Source organism: Panthera uncia, chromosome B1 (genome assembly GCF_023721935.1).
Source record: "Panthera uncia isolate 11264 chromosome B1, Puncia_PCG_1.0, whole genome shotgun sequence".
In the NCBI taxonomy this organism is placed as follows: domain Eukaryota; kingdom Metazoa; phylum Chordata; class Mammalia; order Carnivora; family Felidae; genus Panthera; species Panthera uncia.
In genome coordinates this window covers 48,901,487-48,924,330 of record NC_064811.1, presented here as the reverse complement: position 1 = coordinate 48,924,330, position 22,844 = coordinate 48,901,487, and the positions used below count along the sequence as shown (strand labels likewise).

Below are 22,844 nucleotides of genomic sequence, written 5' to 3'. Positions count from 1 at the left end.
GAAGGAAGGAAGGAAGGAAGGAAGGAAGGAAGGAAGGAAGGAAGGAAGGAAAGAAGGGCCAATCAATTATTGGTCTGATTTAAACCCAGTTTTGACCTCCTGCTTCTGCTTTCTACAGCAGGTCAGATTTTGTGGATGAATTTCATCTCTGGCTTTTTCTTAGTATTTCCAATTCCACTTTCAAGCTTCCTTTCCACAAACGATTACCACTTATGTCTCTTGGTGGGCTTCTCTATAAAATATAAAACTCTAAATATTTTGTTTAATATGTAAATATGTCTGCTATATGGCAATCTTATTATAGATTTTGAAAAGTTTACTGTTTTAAAAATCAGTCTGTTTTATATTTTTATTAAATACAGGTTTCCAAATAAAAGTGCCATTTTCTTTTTTTCTCCAAGGAAAAAATTTCTTCAAAGACATTTCTTATCTTTTCAAAAAAATAGCATAAAAGATCAATTTAAGTCATGAAATCAACCAATACCTAACACTTCATTCATGCTTGTGTATTTTTGGTAGAATTGTTTTTTCTAACATTATTTCTAAAAATCTAAATTTTAAGGCTAAAATATTTCCATCACAAGACACTTTGGAGAGAAAGGACTGGATAATTTTAATTTGTATCTTACCTGAGATATGTGGATGCAAAAAGGTTGCCCATGAATTTGTACTACTGAAAAGAATAACGAGAAACAGGCAGAGTTCTTATTAAGCAAATAAAAGGGAAATGTTCTCCACTTGTTTTCAGGAAAATCTGACATGTTTCTTCCCAAAAATTATACAGCATATATTTTACCTATCATTTATGCATCTTAAATTATTTGGTCATTAATCAGTATAATTTGAGAATTAGGCTTCCTGATGGAAAAGCCATTAAGAAGGAAATACCTTGGTCCTTATATTCGTACTTTTGATTGTCACTCTATTCTCAAGTACTTGAACATTATCTAAAATTTGAAAACAAAACAAAACAAAACACAAAGAAATAAAGCAAATGTCAGACTTTGCTTTATAACAAAATCAATTCTCATTTATCCGTGGTACTGTGGACGCAAGCAGAGCATTCTGAAGCGGAAACTTTGGATAATCAGAAATCTCATTTTAGTCACTATCACCAACCCTGAGGAGATGTGCTAATAACGAAACTATTTCACTTCCACCTGTCTGCCCTCTGCTGGACGTGCTAACGAGCAGTGAAATGGCTACAGAAGGGACAGCTGGTGTGAGTGGGAAGCTTATTCACAAGTCATCTTTTTATGACTGTGTGTTACATGGAGAAATGATTTTGATTACACTTCTAATAATGCTACATTTATCAGGGACATCACTCTGTAGGGAAAAAAATATAAGTTAGTATCATCTGTGAACCTTTTTATCCTCGGCATCTTATCTTCTACACATCAGATTAATGGCTAACACTGGACTCATCGGCTGTAGAAAGGCAGGTCAAGTTTTGCTTTGTACAGGACTGTGGTTTGATATTCAGAGCTTGAGAAGCAAAAGGTGTCATTCTGAAAGGGTTTAACCTTCAATTATGAAGACAGAAAATACAAGAAAAGTAAAAACAAACACAAGAGAATTCGGCTGGTGTGAAACGGCAGCGGAATAGCTCTTGCAAATTTTGCAAGTTTTGGCTGTGCTCCCTGAAAAATCACCAGCAGCAACGCCCTTCAGGCAGCAGCTGTCACTACAGGCAATGAAGCAGCATTGAGAGGAAGAAGGGGGGCTCCTCTGCAGACAGGGAAACAGCTGATGCATAAAAATACAGACTGGGATGAAATTAGCAACAAGTAGCTGACTATTTTTTCTTTTTGTAAAGTTCACTCAGTTACTAAGATAGATGTAAATTAAACTTTAGAGACAATGTGGCATCTCAAGTGGAACTGAAGTAATCATAACCCAGAGGCTCAGGACAAGTTTGATTTAAGATCACACTACTTTCAGGCTCTGTTTTGTGATTAGGGTGCATCATATTTAACTAAACCGTTCAGGAAGCGAATTCAGCTACCTATTAAACACGTGACAGTTTCAAAATGCTCAAGATTCTCTGCCCAGCACTCACATTACTCAGCTGTCAAAGTAAAGGGCTCAGATATATGATGTGAAAATTACATTTTAACGAGGTGTCATGTGTGTTTAAAGTTCTTATTCATCACTACATAGTCACAGCTTTTACTGGAGACGCAAATGCACCTAATTAGCATATTATAAGGACAGAAGGTTCACCTTATCTGCATTGTTAAACTGTTATGTGTAGGCTTTTTGTTGCTGTTTTAGATTCTATTATCCTCAGCATATATAAGAATGGATACATTTACATAATCTGAAATGGCTTTCAAGAAAATATGGATTGTGTTAGGGAAGCAGAAGAACAGGCATAAGACAGTAACTACATGTCTTTATTGTTCTGTCGTTCATACTGATTGTTTGATGTGTTTCACTAAATCTCAACCAGTAGACTTTGAGATGTGTTAGGCATGCTGATTTTAGGAAATTTTTGGAAGTGAGCTTCTCTGCCTATTCTTACTGTCAACCTAAATCTACTCCCTCCTTCTTTAGTAGAAAATACTGGAAAACATCTGTATATTTGACAAGGGAAGTACAGATGTTCTGTGGGCAGTTTAGAAGCAAACTGGAAAAGCCAACAAAAAGGTCCCACATTCCACTGCCAGTCATTAATGAATAATGGACTCAGCACAAGGCGGTTTGTGACAAAGAACTAAAGAGTTAAAGTCAGTCTATATGTCACTTATAACAGCTAAAGGGAAGTGATGCCACTGATTCCCCCAACACTGCATGTATCAGGATTCAGGTAGTTCTAGAATTATTTATAATGCCAACCTGAGAATCATTCAAATAACCTGTGAAACAGCTTAGTATTGTTTGGAGGGTTTTAATGTCTATCTTACAAAACAGCTAACTGAAAGCAGTGAAGAATGTATAGTTCATATTGAATTTTTTAAGATAGGAAGGATAAAGGCTTAGTTAAAAGTGCATCTGAAGAAATTTCTAGATCTGATAGCTCTAGGTTTGGTTTTCTGCTCAGAAAAGAACAGAGAAAGCACTTTTGCATTCACGTTTGCATTTACTTTATACTCAGGTGCTAATGCTTACACGCATTTCTGATACAGGTGCCCCGAACTGATTCAGCTGTTCAGACAAAATGTATTTTGAACAGAGCATGATTATTACTCATTTCTGAATATGCCACACGTTCCATTTTCTCTGAGTTGAAGAAAATCCTGGAACTCGTCAACTGAAAAATTTGGGAATACGTTCTGAATGTGAAAGTCATTGAACAGTTGCTCACTTTCTTCCCTATTCTAAGACTAGTGACTTTAATTTCTTCTAATTACTTCTGAAAGAAAGCGCATTAGGTGTTAATGTGCTTTGGCACTTCTCCTTAACACCTGCTCAACTTCCTTTAGGTTACCAAAGCTCAATATAATCTTCGTGAAGAAGAGAAGAAGCTGGGTGCAGGTGGTGTGGTGGGGAATAACTGGGATGACTCATAAAACTTCTAGATTATAGGAGAGTGCGGCAAATAGTGAAGATGACAACCTGAGAGGCATATGTGCGACTTTTTCTTTTTAAGCCTATTTAGAGAGAGACAGAGAGAGAGAGAGAGAGAGAATCTTTGCGAAGGGCACAGAAAAAGGGAGAGAGAGAATCCCAAGTGGGCTCTGAGCGGTCAGTGCAGAGCCCCAACCAGGGCTCGAACCTACCAACCGGTGATCATGACCTGAGCTGAAATCAAGAGCCAGACACTTCACTGAGCCAGCCAGGCGCCCCTGCATACATGTAATCTTTTTTTTTTAATTTTTTAATGTTTATATTTGAGGGACAGAGAGTGCACGAATGGGAGAGGGCAGAGAGAGAGGGAGACACAGAATCTGAAGCAGGCTCCAGGCTCTGAGCTGTCAGCACAGAGCCGACGCGGGACTTGAACTTGCAGACCATGAAATCAAGACCTGAGCTGAAGTCGGAGGCTTAACTGACTGAGCCACCCAGACACCCCATGCATACATGTAATCTAATTAAACAAATTTTAGGACTAATATTCTTATTTTCATAATATTCTGAATATTAATATGTATTTTAATGCATTCTTGTATTTCCAAAATCATTCAACAAATCTTGGCAGAGCACCTACTATTTATTTACCAGGCACTCTATAAAGACCTGTAAACCAAAGTGACTGAAGCTATATCAGCAAGATTATTTCAATGTGAATCAAAATCTCATTAGTTCTGGAACAAAAGCTTTTTATAAGCTGGAAATTCTTTGCATTTGTATGTTCTTTACCATTTGAGGCAGAACTCTATTATTAAAAATTGTTTTTACAAAATGTGCAGGTATAAATTATGTGAATAGCAATATGAATAAATACGGACTCATTTTCCACTACATTCATGCTGGAAAACCACAGAAAATGCTGGCAAACTTGCATTAATATAATGCAGAATAAATGATGACAGTTTTGAAAATGTTTTTAGGCAGAAAGGAGAACAAGTTTGAAGCATTTTAAAACTTTGTCCAGGGGCGCCTGGGTGGCGCAGTTGGTTAAGCGTCTGACTTCAGCCAGGTCACGATCTCGCGGTCCGTGAGTTCGAGCCCCGCGTCAGGCTCTGGGCTGATGGCTCGGAGCCTGGAGCCTGTTTCCGATTCTGTGTCTCCCTCTCTCTCTGCCCCTCCCCCGTTCATGCTCTGTCTCTCTCTGTCCCAAAAAAAAAAAAAAAAACGTAAAAAAAAAAAATAAAAAAAAAAAAAAAAAAAAAAACTTTGTCCAGAGGAATAGGCCCATTAAAGCACTTTTCAAGGAGAAACTTCACTTAAAATTAACAACTGAGCATTTGAAAGACAAGTTTAAAAAATAAAATTAATTAATTTAAATGGCTATGGTTGAAAACAACCTGTTTCACCTACCACCATTCCCAGGATGGTTTCATTTGAAAAACAATACAAACAAATGTCCCTAACAAAAGGCAGCGGGATTAGCCCTTTGAGAATGGGTGCTGGGAAAAGTAAGGGAGCAAAGTGAAATGACTTCTGAAGCTACTTTTTAGGATATTTCTGAGACACCATTTTCCTTGATATTCTTCCTTAAAGTTTACCATTTCAAAATTTTAAAAAGGACTCTTGTTAAACAAGAAAATGCATCTGATTTCATGGCTGAAGAACAGATACAACTTTTTAGAGCACACATCTACAGCAATGTGTGAGAACGACTACAGTGAGAATGACAGATTAGATTTGCATCTAGAGAGTGCCTGGCCTGTGGGGATACTGAGGTCACTTCCACCAGAGGAACAAATCTGGCGACACTGCCTCAGGAAACACACTTTCCACAACAAGTGTCACAGGAGGGAACATGAATCTGGAGTTGAGCTGCCCTTCAATCACTGGGCAGGTTTTGAGTAATATGAGTTATAGTGACTTAGTTTCCTCATTTAGAAAATGTGGCTGGAAATGATTTTTGTAGGGTTGGTGTGCAGCTGTTTGATTGTTATTGCATAGATCGTCTCATTAAAATCTAACAATAATTTCCAGAGGTAGGTGTTATTTTTTCCATGTTATAGTTGAGAAAACCCAGACCAAGAGGCTGAGCAATGTGTCCACAGTCAACACCACAGGCAGAATTCAAGACCAAGTCCTTCAGACTCCCAGGCTTTTACAGAGCTGCATGCTACTTGTGTGGACGTTCCACCCAAGGATTGCTATATATACAAGGGGAACATGTTTGCCCCTTAACTTCTAATACCCAGATCTTTCAATGTATAGAAAAGTGATATTTAGTAGAAGTAGAGCACAGATACCCCTTTGCATAAAAGCTTCAGAAGTGTGAATTTTCATTGATTTAGAGCAAAAATAGCCTGCTTCCAACAGATGGCAACAGCAAACACGCTTCAGATTACAAACTCAGAATTAGACTTCTTGACCCTAACATATTCATGGGGAGTTGGCTTCTGTACATAAACATGTAAGAAGATCCATAGTAAGAATTTACTACAGGCAATTTCTTTGAAAAATGTTAGCCTAATTTACTAAAGAAAAACACCCACCTGAAACTGTCTGTGAGGAGTAAGACAAACAGCCTCTATCAATGCTAATTGAAATTCTCACATCCACACCGACGATGCATAAAATTTACTTCTACAGTTATTCTTTCACCTTTAAACTGCAGTAAGTCCACACCAAAATACTAGCTTTTCAATCTCAGCATTCATGCATGGAAATTGATAATATTTCTTGCGATTATATTTACAAATTTAATACAGATGAAATCTTACTCGTTGCAAAACAGACAAGGTCTTCATAGATGGAATCTTACTCACTGCAAATCAGACAAGGTCTTTATTGTCTTATAAAAAGAGAGAAAACTGAATCTCCTGGCATAAGTTAGGAATTTGTTTCAAAAGCTGAACTTTATCATTTCTCAATGTTTACCACTTTAATATCATCCTTTTAACAAACCTGAATACTAGTACGTTTGGGCAAAATAGTTCATATTTTAACTCCCATAAAGAGACAGACACATAACATCAAATGAAATAGTGCACTTTTCCTTATGTCCACAATTACAAAGACTTATCCTATATATGTATACACACATATGAGTTCATTACTGTACATTAGAAAAATCTTTGTGTCATTCATCTAAAATGAGACTATGGTATCACCTTGCTCTTTAAGGATAATTTAGAAAGCTAAGAATTTGCTTCAATTCATCAAATCTAAATCTAGAATGCTAATTAAATATAACCTATTCATTATTCTATATAAAAATAATGTATAATATTTTCTATAAATAAAATTTGAAGTATGTTACCATCCCTTCTTCACTGATTAACCACAAAATATGAATTATTATTTCTTTGGAGGCAATTAGAAATTACGTCCTAATGTAATTTAAACGTCAGAAAAGGCTAAGAACCACACAGAGAGTTTTCACTAACAAGATATAAATTTTAAGAATATCACAGCTATGAAAAAAATATTTTCTGAGAGTACTGCAGATGGTTGATTCTTGCTTAGGTTTTCAACTGAAGGGTGTCTTGAATTGAAAAAAAAAAAAAAAACTTACCTATACAGTGGTGAGCCAGGTACTGTACTAGGTCTAGGAGATTTTTTGAGGATTTAGTAAGGAGAAGTTGCTTTTGTTGCTATTGCATATTTAGGCTTCTCCTTCCATAGGAGGTAGTTCAATATAATACCAGCATCGCTGGCCATGGAAAGAACTGCTGTCACTCTGACCAAGGCCTTTCAGATTAGAGAAAAGGCCAACTAATTTCTCATTCTATCAGAATAAGAAGTGGAAAGCTATTCATTCATTCATTCATTCATTCATCCACTTATTCAACAAAGAGTTACTAACCCTTTATTTTATATATGCCACATATATACTAGTGTCTGATAAAGCAGAAATAATGGCCACATTATATATATATATATATATATATATGTATATATATGTATATATACATATATATATATATAAAGGATGGGTAAAGGTCACTGGCCATATGGAACTTAGAATCTATTTGTGTAAGAAGATATGTATATAATGAAATAGTTAGGAAGCAGAATGGCATGCTAGTAAAAGCATGGTAAAAGCAATGCAGAAAATAAGTAATATTAACATGTAAGCACTGAAAGACAGAATACAATCTATGAACTGCTATATTACTATCAAAATTCAGATACCTGTACCTTAGTTTTCCATTACACTTTATCATGAAGAAGAGCATTATTGGTAGTTAAAATAATTGAATCTCTAAACTAAGATAATTCTTTTCAGTTATATAAATAAAAGTTTAAGATAATAGAGCAATTTGTCACTATCTTTAGACAATATTAAAAGGAAACAGTATGTCCTAGAGAGGAAAAAGACAATTTCAAATAATTAAAATTAAAAACTATTTGTGGTTTGTTCAAAACAGTGTTTTGCATTGTTGTTTCTTACAAAATTGAGGTCTGTTTTTTCCTCTATTTACCAGTTATAAACATTTTTCTGTATACGTCCAATTAGGTACACTCAGACATATCTACACGCGAACTGACAATGTTCCCAATAGGAGTGGTCATATACAAAGCTGTCTGCAAAGTGAATATATTGGCGTAGGGCTCCCGAAGCATCATATCAAGGCAGGCCTTGACATTTTTCTAAGTGGAGAGGGCATGTCACAATTAATTAGACAGGATGGCATTCTATTTTAGCAAAGCTTTTGTGCACTTCCCTACACAAAGAGCTAACCAGCTGATAATAAAAATGTCCTTCAAAGAAGGACTTAAGAGTGGAGACTAGCTATACAAAGAAGAGAAAGTTTCTTATACCTTTTTTTAACAGCTGAAAGTAATTAATGACAACATTTTTAGACGAAAAGACAATGAACAATTTGCAGGTACATAGGCCAGAAGGAAGACAATAAAGGTAGTCTAATCACATGTACAAGAAACTTATTGAAAACAAACTATAAATATTTCCCCCTTGAGTATCATCAAAAGTCAAACTTACCTGATCGACTATCCAGAGGTCCAAAATCCAAAGAGTATTTCACGACGTGATAGTTGTTCCAAACATAAAGAAGGTTGTCCCTGGGGTTGTAATCCACAGCTGCTATGTACTGGTATGAATTGGGAAATGGTACATCCACCAAACTATCCTTACTTTGGTCAGTGTTATAAATGTAGTCAATCTTATTCCCTGTGGCCTCATTGTCATCATCCTCATATACAGATTTGACCACATACAGAATCCCACAAATCATAAATGCGTTGGAAGCTGATCTTTTATCATATGCAGTATCCCATGTCCCTTCAATCCGTAGAGTATAAGGGTTCAATTGACTAATGACAATTTTACCATTGTTTTGTTCTGTTGCATAGATCACCCAGAGCCCATTTTCATCCACTGCCAGGTCTATGTCAGATTTGCCTCCCCATCGGTAAGGAGAGGTATCATGGTAATTGGCATTTGCTATGATAGCCTCTCCACTCTTTATCCTAGTCCGCAAATCAAACTTTACTATGTTCCTGGTGCGTTCTTTGTTGAAAAACAAAGCTCCATCATACACTACAAATCCTGTGCCATCCACCCTGTGAGGGAGCTTGTAGGTTGTAGTTGGCCTTCCAGCAATGAAGTCATCCTTGGATGAGTACTCAGTCAGGGTATCAGTTCTGTAGGGAGTCCAGGGCATATAATAAATCTTGTCAGAAGCCTGCAGAGGGTCTTTGCACCATGCCCCAGACTGGTGGTCAGATTCAAACAAATGTTCACTCTGGTATACTCCTTTTAGTAGTCCAGGGCAAAGAAAAACTGTTGGAAGGGAAAGAGTTAAAATAATAAATATATTAATTTGAATATTGTCACATATTCTTAGTTTTTACCAAATGGACTGTACTTCTAACAAGAGATACCCACCACCACTTAATTATTTTGCTGCATTCTTCTGAGTATGCAAACCGTCTTACATATTGATTTTGACTTTTGTTCAAAATCATTTTGATTTCATCTGCTGAAAAATGTGGCCTCTCCATGAGTAGTTGTGTTTTCCTTTGATTTTTACCTTTGTAAACATGTTATACAATATTTTTGGATATACATATATAGATGTGATGTACGTCTATGTATTTTACAAATACAAAGGTTTATATAGAATATTTTTACTTATCTTATTTGGAAATTAAATATATGTATATTGATTTCACTCTGATATTAGCCATTCAATAATTTATCATTAAGAAATAAATATAAATCCAATAGTAAATAAGTATAATAATAAAGGAAAAGCAAAGCCCTGTAGTACAGGCCACTGAATCTTCTAGCAAAAAAACTCTTAAAGCTTCTATAGCACACACAGAGCATGCAACCCATACAATTAAAAATGAGTGATGGATGGATACTGGGAGGAAAAAGAGAAAGGAAGAAAAAGAAAGGAAAGAAGGAATAAGAAGAAAAGATGAAAGGTTACAGAGAAGAACCCAAGATCTAGATTTTAATCAGTTAAAAATGTCCTGTTAAATACAGTAGTATTGGAACTTAAAAACATGTACCTTTTACTGTTACATGAGAAGAACATTAAAAAACAAGATTACTTGCTACAATATTTTGCTGCTCATACTTCAGATCGAAAATGGGCAGGAATTATCTGATTTATTTGATTTTTAGTATGATTCAGTAGCGCATTCTGTGAATAGTGGTAAGAAGTTTTGGCTGGCTTGTAATGAAGGGACCATAAAGCAATGTTTCCCAGAGAGTGGTCCTTGAAGCACCTGTTTCAAGTGGATATTACACAGAAAGAAAACAGAGATCCTTAGCCATATGTTTAAGAAATATCGTATTAAATAGAATTGTGGCAGAGACTTGAATAGCTTTAGTGCATTAGCGAATCTCCAAGGCAGAAGTGGGGGGGGGGGGTGAGCAAATTTCACAAACTAATTTGATCGTGGAGCCCCCTTCCACAGAGCCTGTTTAAAGTGTAGTGTTCTGTTGAACCTGCTATGGGAAACACTGCTCTAGTATTTTTTTGCAAAGAAAACACACTGAAAAATAATCATGCAGTCCACTGTTATGTTTGAAGTGATTAGAACTGTATTGGATAGAGCAATTAAGAAAGCATAAGGAATTTGAATGTTGACCCATATTTTAATGATTAAAGTATTATTCTCTTGTTATTAGTGATTAGGTCTTCAACAGCAACTATAAGCCTGGATCCAATGGAAAACAATCTAAGATAAAACTCAGCTAGGATGTGCAGGTTATTAAAAAGGAAAGTATATTATTAAAGTGCCCAAAGTTTTACTTTTGTAGAAATGAAAAGTTTGAGGGCAAAGTTGGCTACCAAAATCTTCCATAGCAAAGATAGAGGGCCATCATCAATTTATACTCAATAATAAAGTTGATGATTAGAAGAATTTCACAGGATTCTAATATGATGGCTATAATTATAAAGAATTGGATAGGCATTGTGTCACCATTGCATATAAACTTTAGGTTTGTTAATCAGCCCATGGTAACTAAATTAATTTATTATAAGGCATTTCAGAAAACTATCTCCCCTTTTCCCCCAGTAGTTAAAAATTAAAGGAATGGGGAAAATCACACCAGAGCTATGGAAAATTATCTACTAGAGAAATAAAAACAGATCTAAAGTATTCACTATCCATCATCGTCTACCGGATTTCTAACTACTTATTTAAAAGTAAAGAGGAAGAAAATGCACGGTTGAAATTTTTACATGATTAAACTGTTTTAGGATAAAAGGATCAAACCAGCACTGGTCATCACAACAGATTAAAGTGAAGTTGAGCAGCAGAAGTAGTAAATAAATTTTCATAAAATCGATAAGAATTAATACAAAATTATTTTAACTAAATGTTAAACTGTTAAATAACTTAGCCTATAAATAGTATATAATTTATGAAAGGTATTTAATTACCTTTTTGTTCCACTTCTATTGGAGAGAGAGAAGTACAGAGAGAAAGGAGAAAAGAGAATAGATTAATGGTACGGTATTGGCCAAGCACTTTTTATTCACCTCTTCCAAACTGAAAGTTAATAATTTACTTCATTCACACTTGCTTTTTGAACATAATGTTTTTTTTTAAAAAAAACATTTCCCTAGTAAAATTATTTGTTAAAAAAGCAACCATATTATAAACTTAAAAAAATATAGTACAGACTTGGAAAATGTAAGGCAAAAGTTAATCAAGCTAAGATTGAAAAAAACAAAAAACAAAAAACAAAAAACACAACATACAATTCCAAACTATAGACATAGGAAATTAAGATTCATAATAAGAACACCAATATTTCCCTTTTAAAGTTAGGAAGGTAATTATACATATAAAGCTTTCAAATAGTTTGACTTGCCTCATTTATAAAATATTATAGTTTATATCACCATTTAACATAATAGTCTTGCTTTTTACCCATCTCAAGGATTGATCTCTTCAGAAGAAACTATTCTGTAACTTGTTTCATAAGGCCTAAGATTTTCCATGTCAGTTTTATGAGAAATAAACCTCATGTGGTACACATTAACACGGAATTTCCTCACACTAAATAATGGATTCAGAATCTTTATTGAAGAAACTTCTCTCCCTCCCACTCATCAATATTTGATATTATGGAAAAATATCTTTCAGAAAAATCTGTTATCAGAGGGTTGACATAAATCATGAGCCACCTGTTCTGGCCTTTTCTGAAATTCTTAACTGAATCAACATACTCTTGTAAGAATAAATTCAGATCCTCAACCGTGTTATGGCTATGCATCTTTCACATTAGATCCCATTATTATTTTTAAGGTACTGACCAATTTAGGTCAGGGAAAATTCTGGGAAATTGTAGCATTCATGTAACCGATCAAGCAGCATCTTGTTTATCTTATGAACATTTCTCTCATTAGAGACAATTTGCCCAAATCACAAAAAGAAGAAAAAAGGACCAACAAAAAACAAGAGGAAGAGTTGGAGGGAGAATGGGTTCATAACACAAACTTAAAAATCACAGATTGCAAATGATAGAAGTCTAAAAAACTTTGAACAGAATGGATAAACCAAAATAGTATTGCACAATAAATAAAACTCTAAGGAAGTTTCAAAACACAGGAGAAATACTGTTTGGGTAATTGCATTTAGGTGAGATTTTGTGCTTTGACCTAAGCTGTTGTCTTCTATTGTCAAAATCACATTCATTTCTCCCCATTCGCTTTTTTGAAAGCTCAATATTACATGTGTTAGAACGCAAAGCTAGTATATGCCAAAAGTTATGCTTAAGAAGTTGCAAATATAGTTTTTTAAAAAGATTCCTTATCTCATTAATATACAAATCTTATTTTAATAGTATTTCTAGGACTCTTTTAGCAATTCTATACTCTTACAATTTATCATTATGTTCAATCTTTACTGAGTGACTGCAGTGTTCATTGGACTATATGCCTCACTACATATCAGTTAAACTCTTAAGACATGCACTTCATGCTCTGAATAGAATACTAACAAATCTGGGTTCAGACTGACAACTAGAAGAAGCATAACTAAGCACCTTAAGAAATTATTCAATCAATAGTCTCAAAAGTTTGGACTCAAGGCACATTACAATGAAAATGGAGGTTGGGAGTGGGAAGTCATACTAAAGTTGACATTTTTTCAACAACTAGGTTACAAAAGAATTTCTAGAACTAATTTTGTTCCTTGAAATACATCTAAATATATATCCTTTTGAGAACTGTATATAGAAGGTTTATATTCTGAAACATCAAATGTGTACTCATACAACTTGAGTTTTATTTTACATAAAACTCTTCATATTATTCTAAAGCACAGTTACCCTAACTTCTTGGCAACTAGTATTTCCCTTTTCAACAACTACTAAATGAGGAAGATGGGATATGTGATCAAAAGTATTGATATTTGTTATTCTCATCGCTTCTCTGCCTTTTGGCTAAGATCAAGTGTTATTTGTTATTCTGTAAATACTATCTTATAATTTAATGGATATTGTTATTATTTTTAAAAATTTTAATGGCTATTTATTTCTGAGAGAGAGACAGAGTATGAGCGAGGGAGAAGGCAGAGAGAGATGGAGACACAGAATCTGAAGCAGGCTTCAGGCTCTGAGCTGTCAGCACAGAGCCTGATGCAGGGCTCGAAACCACAAGCTGTTAGATCATGACCTGAGCCAAAGTCAGATGCTCAACCGACTGAGCCACCCAGGCATCCCTGGATATTGTTATTTTTAAAGAACTTTTACTTCTATCTTCTCAATTGTCATTAGGTAAAATTTTAATGCTCTGGTCTCAGTCTAAGAATTGGTATAAGCTGTGGCTTAAGTAAAGCGTGTTTCTGTTACTTGCTGGTTACTCAAAATTAAGATTTATTAGGCAGTTTCACTTTGGAGAAAATTATTATGTTCCTGCCTATGTCATGACTGGCTGTAGCTCATTTATCATTTATTTGCTATTTTCAAGACTCTAGTAAAACAATCCTATAATTTAAGTAGAAACAAGCATACACAAATCATATTCCCTTTAACAAAAACTGGCAAGGCAAACATAATTTGTCACTGAAAAGCTTAGTAAGATCGAGGATTAGCCAGTCACTGTCCATCATGTGGTTCTGACTCTAGAAGCTTCTTTCCCCTGGGGAAACAAACAAACAAACAAACAAACAAAAAACACTCATACAAACAAACTGTATGGACACAAGTTAACACCCTTGACACTATATCCTTCATAATGCCTGGTGCATAAGTACTCAGTGAATAGCTGCTGAATTAATATATAATCAAAATAGAGGTGATTAATTCTGCTTCTTAATGTCTTAAGCATGTAGTAAAAAGAAAAAAAATGGTGAAAAGAATCTAGATTTGCTATATATAATCATATGTGCAATGTATTATCTGTACAATGCCTTTGTATTTTAATGGATGTGGAGGAAGGTGCAATTCATGTGCAATATGTATCTCCAACTAATTAAGTGTAAAACTGGAGGGAAAAAAAGGGAAATAAGAAAAACTATACGAATAGTCTTGAGAATTATATCGGAGAGAACAAAGTGTTGCTATAAAACAGCCTGTAATGATCTAAAAACACAGACCAAAAATACTCCCTTCTCTCCTCTCTGTAATGAGATCATAAATAAATGAATCGTACGATGAAAACTGTGTTCAGCCTTCTTCAGTACCTCCTGTCTTTTGGTCTGGTCCAATATCCTGAATTCTGGCATTATAGTGTCACTGTTCATTTCCAATCCTCTGTGGAACTAGTTACTCTCTTTTTTTCTCTCTTCACTTTTAATCCCCAAACTATTTTTATTGTCCATTCAGCCTCTGCAAATATGTTTATATATTTCCTCAAAGTGATTTCATTGTTGTCCTTTGTCAAACTTAATGTTGTAAGCTATATCCTGTGGTTAGAGTAAATGACAAATTCAAACTAAGGGTAATTTTATTCTGTATAAAAGGCAGAAACAGGAAAGAAAAAAAGACTAGTAAATTTTCTCTTTATTTCCCAACAGTTCATAAAAGAGAAATAATATATAGCCAATAGCCATGTTATTGTTTAGAAAAAATAAGATGTTATTAGTTCTATCCATATCTATACCATATGCAGTACTTTTGAATTGCATTTTTTAATTAGAAAAGGTATGGATGAGAGAGCATATGCACGCATTGCCAGTCTTTTCCAAATTGCATTGCAAATTACAGAGAAATAAAATTGTTGCATGCTAAAAATTGTTAGAACTAAATTGTCATAACTAAGAACTATGAAATTGTATCTAATTCTAATATAGGTTAAATTTTCTTTTAAACTGTAAGTCGTACTAGATATTTCCCATCCATGTTATATAATCCAATGATGCCTCTATATTTCTGTAACATACAAATAAAAATATTTATGGGGAACAAGAGATAGTTATACAACATTAAAAATTATAAGTACCTTTTTTATCATTTAAATTTATTATTATTTTAAACAGCATTATTTTCTTGGTTACATTTGGCTTGGACTATTAAAATACCCTTATCACTGGCCAGCTGGGCAGTGAAGGAGACAGCAATAAAGGAAACTAAGTGAGTAATAAAAAATCAGTCTTGGATGAAAATTTGCTGGTGTATCATCTATAAAAAAGGCCATCTATAAGTGAATAATCAGAAGTTTACAATAATACTTTCACTTCTATACCACTCTATACTTTAACAAAATGTTTTCATATGAATCACTTGATTTAGTTCTTCAAACAACACTGTGATGTGGTATTTGTTATTCCTACATCAAAGATGATTCAACAAAAACTCAAGGGTTAAAGGAGTTGACTAAGAACAACCTTGACAGATGGAAGAGTCTGTCATTTGTGTAATAAACACTGGCTCTCACTACCTGTAAACTCAATGAAAGTGTTTGTTGCATTCTTGCTCTCCATTTCCTTTCTGTCAAGAAATTCATGTGAGAGTGCACTTTGGAGGACATATTCAACACAAATGGAATCTTCCTGAGGGTGAGCACTCTGTTACAAGAACATTCGCTAAGCATGTGCCATGTGCCATATATTGCCCTGAAGTTTTTCATACAGTACTCATTCAATCATCTCTGAGAAACCTTATGAAGTAGATATTCTCTTTATCTTAACTTTTCAAATGAAGAAACAGGTCCCTTCCATCTGTCTCAAAGAGGCACTGCTCTCTGATTAGTGAGTGGTAGAGTTGAAATTCAAATACAAGTGATCTTATCCATTGTTGCATCTCCAATATGCAGCACGTAAGAAAAGCTCAATTAGTGTTTCTTAAGCCTCCATGCAATGATGAGTCGTACTGTAGTATTTTCAGGGAATGAGACTGCATGTCATATTTTTCAGGGCTTTTAACCCTGAGACTACTGATGCAAAGCCTCTCCAAAGAAGACAAAATAATAATAATTTTCTAAAAAAAAAAAAGTTTCCTCATTTCTTGCCCAAGGAAACAAGATATTTCTTATCACCAGAAACAAAACTGTGCTGAATACCTCATGTCCTGTTAATTCTCATTATTCTGAAACAGAGAAAATTCTTTTTCTATTTCACATACACCAATAAAATACAGAAGCACTTCAGTAAATAGAAATAAAAAAGACCTGAAGTTCATTAATTTTGGTATACTTCATATCAAAAATTCTGACAGACATCTGTCTCTTTCAGTAAATAAGGTGCTAATCCTTTATTTAATGAAAAGACATGGGTAATCTCTGCAGCTCAGCTTCTAAATTATGTTTTTCAAGTAATAGCCGTGCACTGGTGAATAAAAGTGCTGCCCAAGCACCTCTGTATTACAATGGCTTTATATAATGTGTTTCCAAAATTATTACCTTCTAATGAATTTCATCTTGGAGTGTGTAGATTGAAAATGTCAATAATTTACAAGATGCTTTCAGTAGCCACATTCTAATTCAAACACTTAAATACAATATCAGTAGAGGGTGCAGAAACTGAAACTACTTTTTATTTTGTATTAACTTGCCATCCTTTTGATGGATCTGTAAAATCTTCCTGCTAATTTAGCCTTTTAAAAGAAAACGGTGCTATTAGTAGGCTCTTTGGAGAATATATCAGTAATAGCTTCTAGTAAAAATAATAATTTTTCTAAAATATTATTGGTAGTAAAGACAACATTACATTTGGTTCATCAATGATGTACCCCCATCATAATGACCTGTTACCACTGTGTAACAACAGCATGGCATTTAAAGTTGCTGAACAAGAAACAAAGGCAGAGTCCCCTCAGAGTGTGTAAGACTATAATGTATATTTATATTAGGTCCACTGAATGTACTTGTTATTTGCAAGACCTTTAGAGCTGTGAATACAGAGACATGTAATTATAATCATAACACCTAACTTACTGAATGTGTAACTATGTGAATAGTTTTCCTGAGGATCATTTTATTTAATCCTCAGAGAAACTTTGTGGATTTGGTGGTTCTTTTACGAACATGTTACAGAGAAGGAACTGATCTCTGCCTCAGGAAAAATTGCAGTCTAACAATTGGTGATTTTCAGTGCACTTATTTACCAACAATAAGCTATTTTGAAATGCTTGCAGAGGAACTTGTGCAAAGAGATAAAAAACATACAAAAATAGAAGTGAGTAGCAGAGAGAGGGCATCGTTAAGAGAAGTTGTAGTTAAAAATAAAACAACAGTTTGACTACAAACTGTTCTAACTTCTTGTGTAAAATGTCATCCATTTGTTCCTGAGAAATATATTTTTGACTGATTCCTGTTACTAGGTTCTATGCATCCAGCTCTGGAGATGCAATAAATGAGATCTTTAAAATTCATCTAATCTAATCCTACATATTTAGTAAATATGTTGTAATTACTGTGGTTTGGGGGCTGAATTCTTTTAGATGTCATTTATTCTCAGCCAATATGTTACAAATAAAAAAACAAATGAAGCCAGATAATTAGATATTAGCCCCAAATCACAATTTACTTTTAAACTCTTAATAGTATTAAAAACAAATTATTAAGTAATGTAATATTTTTTTTTATTTGTTTCACAATTTTATGTATTGTGAGGGCAGGAACGACTGCTCTAATTTTACTGATGAGAAAGATCAGAAGCTGAAAGAAATCAAGTTACTTTACTTTTTTTTTTTTTTTACTTTATTTTATTTTTTAAATTTTTGAGAGAGAGAGAGAGCACACACAGGATTTTTCCATTTCTATGTCTTATTAATCCTATAGCCTAATCATATTCTTCATAATGGTTTATTCATTCTTATTTCATATACTCCACACTTCCATATATTTTTCAACTTTCTCTCACTCTGTTGCCCTTGTTCAGAATGCCTCACATCTTCTCCTATTTCTAGTTAAGCCAAATTCTACAGTAGGTTCGAAGTTCTTCCTTCATGATTACTGCTTTATTTAGCAGTCCCATGTTGAATAAATGTGTGATTTCAGCTTAGTTTGTGGGGAGGGAGGTGTCCAATAATGTTCTAGTCTGAGGATTGGCAAGCCTTTTCTGCAAAGGGCCAGATAGTAAGTGACACTTTGAGAGACACATACAGGCTGCACTGCATAGCTGCTGTCATCACCGTTGTCGTCGTCATCTTTTTTTTTTTTTTTAACATCTCTTAATTAAAAAATGTAAAAGGTATACTTAGCTCATGGGCTAGTAGAAAAACAATCCAATGGATGTTTATCCCATGGCCACTGCTTGCCAATATCTATTCTAGTTCATTTCAATTATACTGTCTCATTTACCATTCTCTTGGCACCCGATATTTTTGCCTTCTCCTGGAAACATTTGAAGGTTCTTGAAGGCAGAATAGTCTCTATCATACACCCAGGCATTACTGGGTTAGATTTCATTGTCCTGTTATAAGTGGTGGTAAATAAATGTTGGCACTGACATGCTTTGAAAACCACAGGCAAATGGCTCCAAATATAAACTTCGTATGGTTTCTTCAATGATATCAACAAAAGAGAAGAAGACAAATCTTACAGATAGCAAAGCGTGTCTTTTATTTCCGCTAAGAAGGCACAAAAATTCTCCGTAGGTAGAACATCTTATCCCTCTACAGTGGAGTCCATTATCTCTTTAGCTACCTATACAACTGCACATTGCAAAATATTTATTCTACAATCAATTGCTAGGATGATTTTGTAATCTCTGTGAAGTTTCTCCTTAATATTAAAACAATGTTTTAATATTAGTAAAATAGTAAATAATGCTATTTACTTAGCATTTATACTATATTAGCCTATTTGCCAAATATATTATCTATATCATCTTATTCAATCTTCACAACAACTCTGTTGAGATTATAGTCACCATTATACAGATGGGGAGACTGAGTACAGAGGCCACTAACTAGCAATTGGTAGAGGTAGCATTTGAACTTCTAAGCCTACACGCTTAACCTCTATGCTTTGCTCTTTGGCTAATAAGAAAGGGATTAGGACAAAAATAATGAGGATAACTAATATTAATTGAGTGCTTACTGTTTACTAGCTTATGGTTTTAAATAATTTACACATATTATCCACTTAACAATTACATTACTGCCATAAAGTAGACAGTATTACTACTTCAATATTGGAAAAAAAGAAACCATGATACAGATAAATTAACATGACAGACCAGGATCCAATGCCAGGCCTCTGATATCAGAAACCAAGTGCTAAACCACTACCTTACAAGTACATGGTACTTGCATTATTTGTTATCGTTGAATAATTTCATTAACTGAGCGAGGGAATAGAGTTCTCACCTACCTCTATTACTTTCTAAGTGCCAGCCCTGCTCCACCCATTAAGTTATATTTAATGGGTATAGAAAATACCGTTTTTGATGTCCTGCTGTCAGTGACAATATCTGATTGTGATTGCAACAAAGAAACAAAAAGTTTTTTAAAGTTAGTATTAATAACTGGCAATAATGCATATTGAAAAAAAATTATTATACTGATGTTTTGCTAAAGAACTTCTCAGAACCATCTAGTTAAGATCTGTTTTCAGACAAGAGGCTTTCTCTGGATATCTTTTAGGGCAGTGTCAGATTCCAGACTCACAAGGCACAGTTGGTCACTGTAAAGTGAGGGGCCAGTGTTTGACTTAAATCAATAATGTCTGCAGAGGTGAAACAAATGCAGGGGTAGAAGGATTAAATGTGCCAAAAAGGAAAGTGGCATACATAAAATCGTTTGCTACTTTTTTTCCTAATTGAAGGGGAAAAAAACATGTTTTATTAATTTTGGAGCTTAGAAAACTATAGAAGTAGCAGTTTTCTCATAGGAGTTTCCTGTTTCTTTAATTCTTCAGGGTCCATCATAGTGTATCTGTGACAATTCTGTGTCAAGACGCCCTTGGCCCAGCCAAACATAGTTAATTGTGTAGTAAACAATTTCTACTTATTTCCGACTTGCAGTGGAAAACATTCACAATGGGGTCTAGCTCAACAATGTTATAATATTTGACCCAGGAACTGTGTGCTCCTGAGAAAGAGGGCGGATTCTTCACAATCTGGTTTCCTTATGGACTTATGTCCTTCCTTTGAAAGACAGTGACAGAAGGAATAAAGATTCCTTAAACGAGAGTTGTGCATTAGCTAGGTCAAAGTGAGGCAACAAAATGAGCAGACAGCCCCCCAAATGTATGTAATGCAGTACAATACCCAAAGCTAAGATATTAAATCTAAAATTAAATTAAAACAAACAGACAACAAAGTGTGTTTTCCCTCCCATTCTTTATAACACTCAACCAACATCTGTTCAGTAATTCACTGAATGCACTTTTTGTTTATTTTACTGAAATGTGTCAGTTGAGAGGAAAAACAGAGTTTTAGGGAATGAAACAAGTCATTACATTATTCTTCTCCTATTGGACTGGTGGCAACATACTTCACTGTCTGTTTAAACTAACTAGCCTCCAACTGTTTGTAGAAGCAGCTCCCTGTAAAGGATCATAAGAATGAATTTGCTCGTTAGAGCACCACGTAAGGCACTATCAGTGGTATAATATTATTAGTGTCTATTGTTGTTGTTTACTTTTTAGTGAAATAACCTTCCTTGGAGACAAAATTAAATAAAAAAGCAATTGATATCTAGTCAACTGCAGTTGGTATTTATTAAAATTTTAATTTCTTATGTGTAGGCACAACATGAAGTATATACAATTTTTATGAAGTATTTATGTAAGTACTATTATTATGTCTACTGTATTAGGTCATTATTTTAAAAAAATACAACATTAAATACAAATACATTTCAGATAGAAAATATATCTCCTTAGAAACCCTCACACTGTGACATACTCTGTTAATCTACTAGAAAGTTAGTTGTATATATTCAAGGACTCTCTCCATTTTCTTCACTGCTGTGTCCCACCATCCAGAATAGTACCTGGAATGTGGAAGCTATTCAGTAAATAGTTTGAATTCGTTGAATCAGTACATCTCTTACCTTTGATGCTTTTGAATAAGTGGTATAACTTTACTCATATTACCAAAGGCAAAATAAAGGGAAATGAAATTTTAAAATAAAATGTAGATGTGGATTGTGTAACTGCTATGCTGAAGTGAATATTTTCTAAATATGAGGTTTAATAAATCCATGTGATTTTTAGCTTAATATCTAATTACTAAAACAAAACAAAACAAAAAACTACTATACTCTGTTCCATTGTGCTACATTTTACAATAATGAATACTGAAAACAAAATAGCTTGCAATTTTGGGCATTTTTAAATATGAATGAATAAATGCATAATTTGAAACAAGCATTTACGACAACAATAGCTAACAGTTGTTGAATGTTTACTGTGTGAAAACACTATTAACTCATTTAATTATCAAAACAGCTCTTTAAGGTAAGTATATATTGTCACCATTTTATAGATGAAGAAAGTATGGGATAGAGAAATTAATTAACAAATCTTAAGGTCACAAGTCTAGTAAGAAACAGAACTAGGATTTGAAAAAAGATAATCTTGGCTGTAAGATTTATGCTCATTGGATGGTCTGCATAGTCTCCCAAGAAGATTACTGGTCATTTTATATTGACTAATTTTTCTCACCCAGAAAATGAAGTAACACAATGGTGCGATACACTATTTCAAACTTAACAAAGTTTGAAAAATAGATTCAAAGTATGATATTTTGCATGAAATCTCAAGTTGTGAATTTTGACTGATTTGCCACTTATCGAAAAACTACGTGACCTCTGAATCTGGTATCTACTTTTATTCTACTTTGCTTTTACTTTATTTTATTATCATTCTTTTAAGAGAGAAAGAGCATGTCAGTGGGAGAGAGGGGCAGAGGGAGAGGGAGGGAGAATCTTAAGCAGGCTCCATGCTCAGCAAACAGCCTGACACAGGGCTCCATCTCACCACAGACCATGAGGTCATGACCTCAGCCCAAATCAAGAGTCAGAAGTTTCACTGACTGAGCCACCCAGGAGCCCCTGGTATCTACTTTTAAGTAAATGACATATACATTTGGAAATAGAGTATGGAGGTAAGTTTTACGTTTCTTAGATTTCTCACATGGTATTTTTTCATCCCAAACAATGGTGTCTTAACTCACAAGTCTTCCCTGAATATCAGCTCACTTGTTACATGTGTAACATGGGTTCATCAGATCATGGTGAGGTTCTATGCTCTATTGTGTCTACCAGTTTTAGAGAGGAGAGATGTGAGATGGGAAATAATAAATCCTTCACAACAACAGTAAGAATCAAGAGCTTATACCATCAAAGGAAAAAGAGAATATAAAATTCTGGTGTGCAGCAGCCTATGAGAATGGGTTTTCCTTCTTTTTGAAATCAAATGTAGTTTCTACAACTACTGAAGAACTGATGT

The 22,844-nt window shown here is 34.3% G+C and overlaps 1 protein-coding gene across 3 annotated transcripts in view; it reads right to left on the bottom strand.

Annotated features, from left to right (window-relative positions):
* Nucleotides 1–22,844, bottom strand: part of ADGRL3 (adhesion G protein-coupled receptor L3) — an 827,678-nt gene that overhangs the window by 281,767 nt on the left and 523,067 nt on the right. For all 3 annotated transcript variants that reach the window (XM_049630539.1, XM_049630537.1, XM_049630538.1), the window contains one exon: nt 8,516–9,316. In XM_049630539.1, the coding sequence (XP_049486496.1) occupies nt 8,516–9,316 (801 nt within the window). The remainder of the gene's footprint in view (nt 1–8,515; nt 9,317–22,844) is intronic.